The 12,986-nt window shown below is 41.7% G+C and overlaps 1 protein-coding gene and 1 long non-coding RNA gene across 4 annotated transcripts in view; one reads left to right on the forward strand and one right to left on the reverse strand.

Annotated features, from left to right (window-relative positions):
- cnnm4a (cyclin and CBS domain divalent metal cation transport mediator 4a) overlaps positions 1–9,301 on the forward strand; it is a 33,920-nt gene extending 24,619 nt beyond the window's left edge. For all 3 annotated transcript variants that reach the window (XM_088355930.1, XM_088355927.1, XM_088355928.1), the window contains 2 exons: positions 1,794–1,990; positions 2,384–9,301. In XM_088355930.1, coding sequence (XP_088212056.1) covers positions 1,794–1,990; positions 2,384–2,782 — 596 coding nt within the window. In that variant the 3' untranslated portion in view covers positions 2,783–9,301. The remainder of the gene's footprint in view (positions 1–1,793; positions 1,991–2,383) is intronic.
- Positions 54–12,469, reverse strand: LOC148350853 (uncharacterized). The gene is made up of 3 exons (XR_015853041.1): positions 12,357–12,469; positions 3,393–4,494; positions 54–458 (listed from the first exon to the last, which is right to left on the reverse strand). It is a non-coding gene; the product is annotated as an uncharacterized LOC148350853 (long non-coding RNA).
- Between the last annotated feature and the right edge of the window lie 517 nt (positions 12,470–12,986).

Genomic DNA, 12,986 nt, shown 5'->3' on the forward strand with positions numbered 1-12,986 from the left:
TGGTTGTGAATGCTAATGCTAATAGCGGTGCAAAAAACACATACACACAAAACTGACTTGTTCCATTGCTTGTATTAAGTATTATGTTTCTGTTTTACTGTATTAGCTGTTTGTGGCAGCTATTTTAAAGGGCACAGGTGGCACAGCGGCTGGGTAGTGGGCATGCAGCCCCACAGTCCAGAGGTCCAGGGTTTGATTCCAGCTACCGCAGCCTCCCTGTGTGGAGTTTGCATGTTCTCCCCGTGCCTCCGTGGGTTTCCTCTGGGCACTTCGGTTTCCTCTCACATTCCAAAAACATGCATGTCAGGTTAATTGGTGGGTTCAAATTGTCCCTAGTTTTTAATGCCCAAGTTGGTGGTCTGTCTCTGTGTTTCCTGCGACCGGCTGGCAACTAGTTTAGGGTGTCCCCTGACCACTGCCCGAAGATAGCTGGTATGGGCTCCAACATCTCCGCGACCCTAATGAGGATAAGCGGCACAGAAAATGGTTAAGTGGATGAAGGGAACAGTGTGTATTATTTGACCACTCAATGTCACAATTTTATTGTGTAACCCAAATTAAGTCATAACAGCACAAGGAAGAAAACAAACTACGGAGACTTAAAGTGAAGAAAAAAAACACAATTTTTCCTTTCATTTTTTTGCTCAGTCTTTAAAGAGGTTTTGGTTTTTTTGGGTATCCAGAGCACAGGGGTCTTAAACTCAATTTAACCTGGGGTGCTGGAGCAAGGGTCTGGGTGAGTTTGAGCCAAATTTTCCATATAAAAAGTTTTGTAAAAAACAGTCAAATATATTTTTTAAAAAGTAACTTTACAAAATATAATCTAAAAATAAAAGATATATTAAGAATTCATGTGAAAATAAATCAATCGGTAATAATTTAATCCACAATCATCCAGGGCTGCACTTAAAGGGACATTGTGTTTTATTCAGTGGCTTCATTAAAAAAAGAATATGAATTTAAAATATGAGCAAAAATTCATGAACTCTCATATAGAGGTGAATTTTTTATATATATTTTGCATAACATGAGCCTCACCTCGCAGGAGATTACATAGTTAGCATTTTGCTGCTATGGGTAGCCAAAAACCTGGTGAAAGGCTGGGCAAATAAAAAAACAGTGCTTTCTGATCACTTTGAGTCTCCGAAATATTCATTGCTACTTGTGATTTTTAGCACTTACACGATGGAATACTACAACATCTAGTGGTGGGATTAGACACACTGCCCCATTAACTTTCCTTTTAAGGCGGGGGGGCCTCAAACTATCATCCTGAGGACCACTAATGGCTTGGACAATCATGTCAGCTCCCTCTAGGTGGGCTTTATTATTTTTGCTTGTGTTTGAAATCAGTATTGTCTTTTTAATTAAGTTATTTTGTACAAGAGGGAGGTTCTACATAACGCACTATAGGGAGGGAGGTTTGACATCTATAAGTGTTGATGACCAGAATATGTTAACCACCAAAGCCAGAACTCCAATCACAACAGTGAGGATGATGCACATTCAACTTTCCACTCCCATGCTAAATTAAGCTAGCCACTTGCTCAACCCGACTTGTCAATCTGTTTTCTTGCCTCTAATTTTTCCTGCACCACTATGTCCACCCCAATATAACATTCCTATCACTTAACCCCTTAGCCCCCAACTTTGACACCCCCTTCAATGACATCAAAGACCACAACGCCAAACAATGCACTCCCGTGGCGGCATGTTTGTTGTTCACCTCCCCGTGCACATGCCTGCCATCTGCCGTCACTTTTAACAATGGCACTTTTGTCATCCAATCCCAGAGTTTCGTTCCCCGTCGCATGGCGGAAAGCTGAACCGTTCAGCATCCATCAGCTGTAGTGAGCGAGGCGGAGCGGGTACGGGCGGCGGCCCCGAGAGCAACTCCATGGGCGGCAGCAACACTCAAATCCCAGGAACACCCTTCCAGTACGTTCCGGACTTCTATGTCCGAGCGCTCAGCGACCTGCAGTTTGTTAAGGTACGATGGGTTCAGTCAAAAGTTCAGAGCGACTGCAGCAACAGTGATTTGGGGAAAGTTTAGGTTTACCAAGAATTCCGGACTGCAATTCGCTACATTTTTCCATATATTTTAGACACTGCGGCTTTAAATGCGGTGCCCACCGGCGGTTTACCTCAACCGGCACTGAGCAGGTGGCTTGGAACTGGTGCGGACCAGGGAATTCGATTGTTTGATTAAACAAAGCATCACTATTTCTGCCAAGTGTTCTAAATGTCAAAGTGAAGAAATTCAGTGAAACGCGGGTAAATCAGAATGCAGAATACAATGCACGATAAAAACCGGGAGTAGTAAACCGTGATGCAGCGAGGGATTTCTATATATTTGTGCCGACTCCATATTTGTGGTCCTCAGATAACGCGAGCACAGTACCAGAACGCCGTGTTGGCCTCGCGGCTGGACAGCATGCCACAGTCCCCTGACGGAAGCCAGCAGCGTCTGGATGCGCCCCCCCTCACCTCTCCCCCTTTGCCCCTTGCTACGCCTCCCGTCAAGCGTCCGCCTTCCGCCTCTCAACCTGGCCGTTCCGGCCCGCCAACGTCTTTTGCGCGGCGGCCCAGCCAGACGTTGCTTTCCAGCAACCATGGTACGCCCCCCGCCGTTCCCTCGCGCCAGGCAACGCCGTCCGGGGACGCCGACGGCGTCCCGGAAGAGACCACCACGCTACTGGGCGAGCAGCGCAACTGTGTGGAACCCCGTCGGCCCGGCCAGCCCCTCACGCACCCGCACGCAAACACGGAGAGTACCATTTGACACACGTAGCTTCATTTTTACCTGCCCCGAAAAACGAGAAAGATCTGCATGTGCATACTCAGTATCCCCTTTCTCACATTTACCCTTACTTTTCGGTGTGAAGGGTGCAACACGCATGAAGGGCAAGACACAGAAGTGTGACAGAATCAAACAATGGATCGCTAGCCCCTTTCATACTGCTCTTTTACAGCAGTTTTATTCATGTGTTACGCTTTTGTGAAGGGGTCCTCAACCATTTCCGTAACACACAACGGTTTGATGTTTGACAATACTTCATCACACAGCCCAAGGACGGCCTTAAACATGATTATACTTTTTCCAGAAATAATAACAAAAATAATAATAACAATTTTCTGAACTGCTCATCCTAACAAGGGTTGCTGGGGTCCTGGAACCATCCAGTTCCATGTTTTTGTAATGTGGGAGAAAACCGGAGTGCCCAAGGGCATGGGGAGAACATGCAAACCCCACACAAGGAGGACGATAGCTGAAATTGAACCCGGGACTTGTGAACTGTGAGGTGGACGTGCTATAGTAACACACCATTTAAATTTTTAACACAAAATGTCACGTCATTTTGTTAACCAGGTAATTAAAAATACAAACTCACCAAATCACCCACCCCCCACAAAAAGTGTGTTGGTCTTGTGTGGTCTCTATTTCTTGAGTGTTCTTGACATAGAGATCCACGCATTCTCCAACTCCAAGTTTTTCAATGGCGGCAAGTTTGTTTACAATCTTTGTAACATGATAAAGTAGGCTGCAGTTGACCATTCCCTACGCTGATTGGCTATAAGCGCATAATTGTGGTTTCATTCATTCTTGGCTGTATCTTTGGCGGACGGTGATGCTCATTTCCGACCTGGACACTAAATGGCAGCAGCGCCCACCTGTGTGAACCACACTGATTTTAATTCAAATGCACCACTTCAAAGCCATGGTTAAAGTTCAGTATTAACTGAGCGGTGTCAGGAAAACAATATGGAGACCGTGTGGTAGTAAACGACCGACGGTCCAATGGTTGGGGACCCTTTTGCATGAAGGGCAGCTACAAAGACAGGATGCGGAGCTGGGTATTTTTCACGTCTTAGGTCATATTCACGGATGTGCAATGACCAAAAATCCCCGTTGACACCAAATTTTTCGACATTTATGTCCATTATTGCTGTCCGGTGTAAAAGGCAACACAGGGCAGGATTCAGAAGTGGAGCCATAAACCTCAAACCTGTCTTCCTTGGAGGTTATATTCACGGACGTGCAATGACCCATGAGCCCTTTTTACACTGACTTTTGTTATTGTTTGGTGTGAATGGCATCATAATGGGACAGACTTCAGAACTGGAGCTGTGTATTTCTCGAAGGTCACATTTGTGGACGTGGAATGACCCTATAGGCCCTTCTTACTCCCTTTTTCAAAATCTTTGACCATGGGTGCTGCTCGGTGTGACAGGCATCACTACAGGACGGTTGTCGATGGCGAACCTTGGATTTGTTGGCGTCGGAGTCATATTCACGGACGTGCTGTGACCCACAAGCCCCTTCCACACTCCATTTTCGAACATTCGTGTCCATTGTTGCAGTTCAGGGTGAAAGGCATTAACACGGGACAGGCTTCTGATGTCAAGACGTGGATTTGTCGGCATCGGAGGTCATATTCACGCACGTGACTAATCCTCAATCCTTTTTACAATCTCCTTTTGTGATTTGTTTCCCTGTGAATGGCACCAAAAGGCAAACACCACATTATTTCTGGTTCTCAAGTACCCGGTTACTCTTGTAAAGTCATCAAAATGAAACAGGGGAGTATTTGGAGAGTGTAACAAAAGGTCACATCCAAACTTTTCGTTTTCACAGTTCCTGTCGCAAGATTTCGATTACATTTGAATTGTGTGTTGCAGAGAAAGGGGTGAGACTGACATTAACGCGGGATTTCCTGAGCGTTTTCTTGCTCTATGTTGTGACTATGCCCATTACGTTTCATATATATTGAGCGTTTATTCATATATTTATTTATTTATTTATTTCATTTTTTACTTTGTTGAAAAGTTGATGTCAGCGCATTTCATCTAAATGAGTTTTGCCGATTTAGTCGTTGGTGACTCAAGTTTGACTTTTTTATTTATACAAAAAGGGAATTATTTGTATTTGGATGGCAAATAAGAATTGTGTTTTGGTAGCTTTTAAATGTGAGTCAGCACCTCGCTTAGAATTACTGGCTCACGTGTTAAGGGAAATTTGCCTTATGCCAAGCTAATTTTAGCGGCCTGGACGTAGATGAGTGGTTAGTATGACTGACTCATGGTATTGAAGTTTCAGATTCCGATTTGTTAGCATCTTGTCCCAGTTTCTGTGTAGCTTTCCCCCTTCCCCAATCAGTCCTATTTTTTTAAGCACCTACGCTCCACAGAAAAATTACAATTGACTGGCAACCAGTCCAAATGTTACTCAGCTTCAGTGACTCAAAGTTGTTTGTGAAGTTAGCGTCTTATGCTTATGGAAAATGTCAGCAAAGGCTTTATGTTTAACCGGCAGCTGTGTCTTTTGCAGTGCTTTGTGTGTTTATTAACTTTTGAGATTTAAGATTTGGGCACGCCTACGCAGAAAGTCTAACAGACCAACATTCCATTGCGTGCTGTTCCAACTTGGAGCTCCAAAGCTAGGCTAAGGCTTTTTCATTCACTAACCCGATTCAAGTTGTAGCCGCTAGAGGCTAACGCTACTAGCGTGGCAGCTTATGAAAGTACAAATTATTTAACTTAAATTAAAACGCAAAACACACAAGATGGCACTATTTGAGGCCCAATACGCTGAATATTACAAGAGTTGCTTTTGTTTAGTTTCGTGTTTGACATTTCAACTTTCCAGAAAACTGCTTTTGTGACTTGGAGAATTATGTGAATCCATATTGTATATAACATCTGTCGCAGTGTTTTTATGCTTTCCATATTGATTAGAAGCATGTAGCATCTTTTATCGTCAGTGGGAAAGTTGATTATTGTATCAATGTTACTTGAACGCCTCACTGTACCACAAAAGCACAAAATTCTTCTACGGTTTGAGAGCAAAGCGTATTCTTTGCTACTTTTGCTGTCTTTTATTGGGCGGGACCCGGTAAACTCTGGTACACGTCGGAACGATAGTGTCTGACCCACGTCTGGGTGTGACATATTCGTTCTTGCAGGGTGACTACTGTGAAATATTGAGAAAAAAAAATGCTACGTTTTTATTCTTGTCGAGTTTGCACTGAAGAAAATGAACCTACAGAAAAAAAAATTGTGTAAATACTTCAAACGATATCAAATAATAATCAAACGATATGCATATATATATATATATATATATATATATATGCCCTGCGATTGGCTGGCAACCAAATCAGAGTGTCCCCTTCCCACTGCCCGGAGATGGCTGGGATGGGCTCCAGCACCCCCCCCCCCCCCCCCCCCCGCGACCCTAATGAGGATAAGCGGAACGGCTAATGAGAGAGAGATGAGATATATATATATATGATAGAATACATATAATAGAATATATATATGTATGTGTATTTAAAGAGAAATAGATTGATTTAATACCACAAAGTGGCAAACCCCCAGCCCCATATGGCAGTCAATATGCACCAGGTGAGCTGTGCATTTATACAAAGATGTTCAAAAGGTAAGGACTATTTTAATGCTAACATTATTCAACACTATAGCATTGACATTATGCTGATTCTAAATCTTCAAATAAATCTGTATGGATCAGCATTGTAAAAACAAAGAAAAGTAATAATTATTTTTTAGATGCTAAAACTATTTTGTCTGGTATACGTCTCCTGGCCTGAAGATGAATGTGTGCTGACAGGCTCTATTTGCCCAAGACACACCACAGGAAAGGGGTGCCCTGACGACCATGGCGGTTAAGGGATCCGTAATCATTTTTTTTTTAGCTTAATGCTAAACTACAACTGACCTGCGCTTTCGCACACTTTCGTATGCAGGATTTCGATTCTATGATTATTGTTGTTTGCAGTAAAAACATATTTACCTAAAAATTATATTTTAGTTTAACATGAACAAAATATTTTATTGGCGTTTGTGCTTCCTTAATGGAACTGCCATGATAAAAGAAGAATGCAATAGGCAAGCTAGCAAGCTAATAAGTTCCAAAAATGGGAATTTTCAAAGGGACATGGTGCATAGCGCCTCCTAGTAGTAAAAAAAAGTTTAAAAAAATAAATCGATCAGAGTAACGCGCAAGAATACATGAACTCTAATATAAACATGCGTTTTTAGATTACCCATAGGTGGAGAAATTTGTGTTGTACATAATGATGCTCTCCTAGATGTAGCTGACTTAATTTTCCGGCATCTTGCTGCAACGGGTACCCCTGAAAACGTTGTGAAAAGTCGGACAAAAAATATGAGAAAAAAACGGTGGGATTTGGTCACTTTGAGTCTCTGTAGTTTATATTCTTCCTTGTGTTTTGTAGCACTTGTTTTCGGTTGTACTACACAATACAGTGACATCGAATGGTCAAATATTACAGTTTTCCTTTATTCAAGCAGCTCACGATGCACAATTCGATGATCTAGCGGACGGGGGTTCACTGCATCGAATAGACCTTTACTTCAGACTATTATGGGATGTTTCATAAGCAATAAACTGGGCACAAGCCGATGCCCTAAACTTCCTGCTCATCATATGTAACATTTGGAACAACCAAAGTTTTATCTCTCGCTTCCATCTTCCTTGCAATCCTCCATCACACAGATATTTAAATTCCTTCAAGATTTTTCTTTCCCTATTGTTTTTTTCCACACCGTGAGCTTTAGTTTTGGCCCAGTAGCACACAGCCATCAGCTGCATATCAAGTATCGGGAATAAATGCTTCAACTTTCATTTATTTCCTATCTTAATATCCAGCTGCCATGCCTCAATACAAATGCACTCTTTGTCTTCATTAGCATGAGCACTATTTGAATACATAATACCATTTAAAAGGCATTCCCTAACTGAATTATTTTTCAGTTAGGAAAAGAACTCGTAGTGTTCCTCCCCACAATAATGCGAACATGTTGCAAAATATTTCACGCACCGGGAAACTCGAGAATTTCAGTCTCAAAGTTGACCCATCTGGCTCTTTCGCTTTAGAACTGTGACGTCATTGAAAGAAAACAACATTTTCAAAAGGGTGTATCCCATTTCCACAACATATGAGGCCGGCTTTGAAACAGAAAGTGATTGTAAGGAACAGCGATTGCATACCGCTCTTTTCTGCTTGGAGGTAGGCGATTGTGGCTTTTCGTTTGTGTTTTTTACCATGTGTGTCGCTGCTGGTATACTTTTTTCCGGCTAGATCCCCGTTAGCGTCGGGGCTGCTGAGGGATTTCTGTTTAGTTTGCTCCCGATTGGCGCTCATTGGGTGCCCACTGTGTGTTGTTTGGCTGGGTAGCCTGACATTAGAGACAGTTTTGCGGTGTGCCTTGGTTTATTCCAGACCGGCCTTGCGCTTATCGCTGTTGCCGCTTTTTTCTCGATAGGATCCCAGCAAACTTTGCTGCTTATCGAATGTTTTTTGATCGGCTGACCTGGCGTTAGCATCGGTTTTGCCGTGTTTCTTGGTATATTTATTCCAATTGTTGCTGTAGCCTTTGCTGCTTTTTGTTGTTGGTTTAATGATTAGCTGGTAACTGCGTCTTATTTAGTCAGCCTTTTGTCAATCGGTCCCGGTTAGCCCCCGTTAGCTCTCCGTGTGTTATTTTTGCCAGTTGGCCCCCTTTTGTCTGCTCGCCCTTTGTCGTACATTACCGCAACCACCTGTCACACAAAAACTTAGCATTATTTTTTAAAACTACCAAAACTTGGCGTCAAACACTCGTAACCGCTTCAAATAAATTAATAATAGCGTACTGGTGTTCTTTTAATGACGTCACAGCTCAGGGTGACAAAAATGAGACATGCCAACTTCAAAACGTATTATATCATAAAATAATTGGAATATACCAATGAAATCTATATAGATTTTATGCAAAAAAACAGGGACTGTTTACTCACTTGTGTCATGTTTAAGAATTTTGAATTAATTTTAACTACAGTGCAGCACCTGTAGGACTTCACAGCTCAATTTATTTCTACTGGTTAGCGTTTAGCGTTTCACTAGTAGCCAATTGTGCATTTTATTTTCTCACGGTTATCCAAAGTTGCCAAAGATATTACTAGATAAGAAAAAACGATGTACTTATGTTGGAATAGATGATTTTCAATCACCATACTTCCCTTTGCATCGCTTCCTTGCAATATTGACAAATCCCCAGTCAACAATGAAGTGACTTTTGTGATGGACAGAGAGATTAAGATCTGGATGCAAAGGTCTTTTCGCAAGACACTCAGTAACATGTTTGACTATTAAGTGTGTCTTATGTTTGACGGCCGGTAGCGCGTGCAATGTGTACTTATGCAGTTCTGTTTTATAAAAAGGCATAAGAAGACTGTCAAGGGTTCATGAATAAACCTGACTTCTATTTATCTACTCAACATCATTGTGGGTTCATTACTTCAAACTTGTCTGGGAACTAGGGGGGCCGGAACAATACTGTACTAGGAATTTTGTTATCGATCTGATCCAAGTAAATACATGGTGGTATCGGTCGCTACCCATTCAAAACTGATGCTATCTACTTGGAAATGTCATAATTGTTGAATTACTGAAACCTCCTCTCTTTAGGTGGTCTATAATTACAATAAACACAGCACACCGATTTTATGCATTACATGTTTAATATCACATATATATTAAAAACTACAGGGCAGCACGGCGGCGAAGTGGTTAGCACTTGTGCGGCACAGTTATGTCATGGGAACCTGTTGTGGGTTCAAATCCAGCTCCAGACTTCCTGTGCGGAGTTTGTATGTTCTCCCCGTGCTTGCGTGGGTTTCCTCCGGGCACTCCGGTTTCCTCCCACGTTCCAAAAACATGCATTTCAGGTGAATTGGCCGGTCCAAAATTGTCCCTAGGTGTGAATGAGCGAATGAGATGTTTGTCCCTGTGTGCCCTGCGATTGGCTGGCAACCAGTTCAGGGTGTCCCCTGCCCACTGCCCGGAGATGGCTGGGATGGGCTCCAGCCCCCCCGCAACCCTAATGAGGATAGGCGGTACGGCTAATGAGATGAGAATGAGATTAAAAACTACATTTTCAAAATGGAACAGTATAAAACAATAAATATAGATATTTCATAACCAAAACCAAGAGAGTCAAACAAAAACAGCAGCGATGCATCAAAAGTACAAATGCTGCATATCAATGTCAACTAAATAACTGAAATAGTATCCATTTCACACTATTTTGAAAATAAAATCAGAAATGCAATTAAAGTGTTGATTCTCTCCCATTGGCTCTGTTGCCATAGTGACAACAAATTTACAGGTTTTTGTAACATATTTAAATTTTTGGTTGCAGCTTGTTGCTTTCTGCTGGGTACATTTTTCCCCCCATGAGATTATGTAAATGTGTGGTGTTGCCAAGAGCGCTTTGTGAGAGAGATGGGCTTCGCTACCTACATATAAAAGTGGCACTCTGAAGGAGTTGGTGGAGGAATTAAATATCGATTATGGGACTGTAATATCAATCCGATCCAATTACTTGGTTAGTATCAATAATATCAATAGTTTTATCAAAAAAGTAGCGCTTAGCTTCAAAAGGTTGCTGACCCCTGCTCTATAACACTCTTTTATTGGTCAATTATATGTGTAAAAAGATGGATGCATTGTAGCAACATTTATTTTTTTCATCTTGAATTTTCTAAATAAACAAATATTGAGGTTAAATAATCCGTGTATCTGGACACAGAAAAGATAGAGCGGGAGAAAAGCAGTTCAGTTGAGGACATTTATTGCAAAGCTATAAATAAAATTAGAACACTATGGGCCAATTGATTGGAGAAGCGTTCTCCCACCAAAGGTAGGGAGTGTGTTACTCGCAAAAAAAAATGGTTGACCACAGTTTTTATAAGCAAAAAGTGTGGATTTGCAAACTAGAACATGAAGCAATAACACTCAGAACTCACATTAGAGGACAAAAAGGATTCCCTCTATATTAGATTAGAATTGCACACAGTTGAATATTTAAGGTTGAGTGGTAAGGTTGACGCATCGGAAGACCATTACATCCATATGAATACAGCAAGTAAATACTGCCTTTTCCAGCAGCTGCCCTGTTATCTCTCACTTTTTGTGATTTATTGTTTTATTGTCTGCTCCTATCTTTGGTGTTTTTCTTCCCGTTTGACAACTACACTTTGGATGACTTTCTATCCTATGGACATGCGGCTAGCGGCGTTATAAGTCTTCGGTACCATCCGTAATCATGGTAAATGTGAACTCACTACCAAATAAGACCAACGAGTGCTGGTGGAAAACATCGAAGAGCACAGTTGCTGTGTTTTGCGGAAACGTGGCTCACGTTTAGCACCCCGGACGCTAACGTGTAGCCACCCGGAGCTACCCGGAGCTATCCGGCTTCAGCGCCGCTATACAGAGACACGAAAGCCTACGGGCATTGGAGAGGAGACGGACTCGCTAACACGAGGTGGTGTATCCCTGGACACAAAGAAAAAGATTTCCATCTGCCGCAGGGATGTCGAACTTTTGGACTGGGGTGTGACGTCATCCACTCCGCTACAAGCTCCCCTAGGGCATCATGTTAATCTGTTAATAAACAAGAGGGTAGACTGCTGGAAGTGTGAATTTCCCTACGGGATGAATAAAGTATCTATCTATCTATCTATCTATCTATCTATCTAAAATATGCGGATACATACGATGTGCATTTCAAACTACAAAATGAATCATGAGGGGGGTTTTGGGGTTTTTAAGGGTTATTGATCTATCTTCGTTATTCATTATCCATTATCCGTTATCGGTCAGTTCATAATACGCTACAAAGCCTAGGAGCCGGGACACTTACTCTCAGCCAAAAGGCCAAGCTAAGGTCCTAGCCGTAAAACCTTGCTGCGATCATTGCGAATGCACCGTTCCCGGAGGTACTGCAATACCGGGCCGATGCGTGGAGTGGACAGAGCAAGCTCATATTCCATCTCCAGCTGGGGGGGGTTTTGAGGTTTTTAAGGGTTATTGATCTATCTTCGTTATTCATTATCCGTTATGAATCATGATTATCAAAGCAATGATGTGAAGATTCTCTATCTAAAATATGCGGATACATACGATGTGCATTTCAAACTACAAAATGAATCATGATTATCAAAGCAATGATGTGAAGATTAAATGAAACTATTATAGCTGAAAACGTATGCAATAGTGACATCATACTCCTTATTGTGACATGGTAACCTGTTAATAACGGAGTAATAATACTATATAAAACCATATAAATAACATTAGTTAAGAAATGCACATCAAACTGGCAGCCCTTTGCAAAAATTAGAACAAAAGTAGCTTGAAAAAGGTTGCAGACCCCTGCTCTATCATGTTTTCAACACATTGTTTTGGTCTATTTTAACAGAAGATTGCTTTTGGAGCAACATTTCTATTTTCGTTCATCTCAAATTTTCAAAATAAACATATCCTTACAGCATCCTTTTAGCGGGGCCAAAATGGCTTTCGACGCGTGCAGTTTCATCATGGAAAGCTTGCGTTACGTTCACAACATTGCCAGAATTTTACCTTTTATTCTTTGAGTTGGCTTTATTAGTCAATAGTTGTGTTCCGTCATCCAGACTAATATTTCGCAAGGAACGTTTTCAGTGTCAATATCAGCGTGCGTGATTGATCAATCACGTGTGTTATTACGAACTAATACTGGTTCCCGCAAATGCGTATTATTTGAATGATTTTGGATTCAAGAGGTTCAGTCCGATTTTTATAAAACGCTCTTTTATTTGTATGAGCTTTAAACGTTGATATGAATTATAATTATTCAAGTTGTTGTTTTCTGTTCCACGTTTTGACTACTCGAGTTGTCATTTTCCCCACTATTTGAATGCAGCGCGGGCCCTCGCAGAATAAAAACAAAAACACCCCAGCGCCAAAATGTCCTCTTACGTTGCACTTACCAGACCCAACATGGTTGCTGTGCACTCAGTTTCCCTGGCGCAATGACGAATTAATGGTGCTGCATTTACAAGCCGGGAAGTTTGAGTTTTTAGTCATTGTGAATAATTTGTTATTCGTTGATTAGGTTAATTAACTATTCAAATTGTT

Source organism: Urocampus carinirostris, chromosome 16 (genome assembly GCF_059441175.1).
Source record: "Urocampus carinirostris isolate Australia breed hairy pipefish chromosome 16, RoL_Ucar_1.0, whole genome shotgun sequence".
Lineage (NCBI taxonomy): Eukaryota > Metazoa > Chordata > Actinopteri > Syngnathiformes > Syngnathidae > Urocampus > Urocampus carinirostris.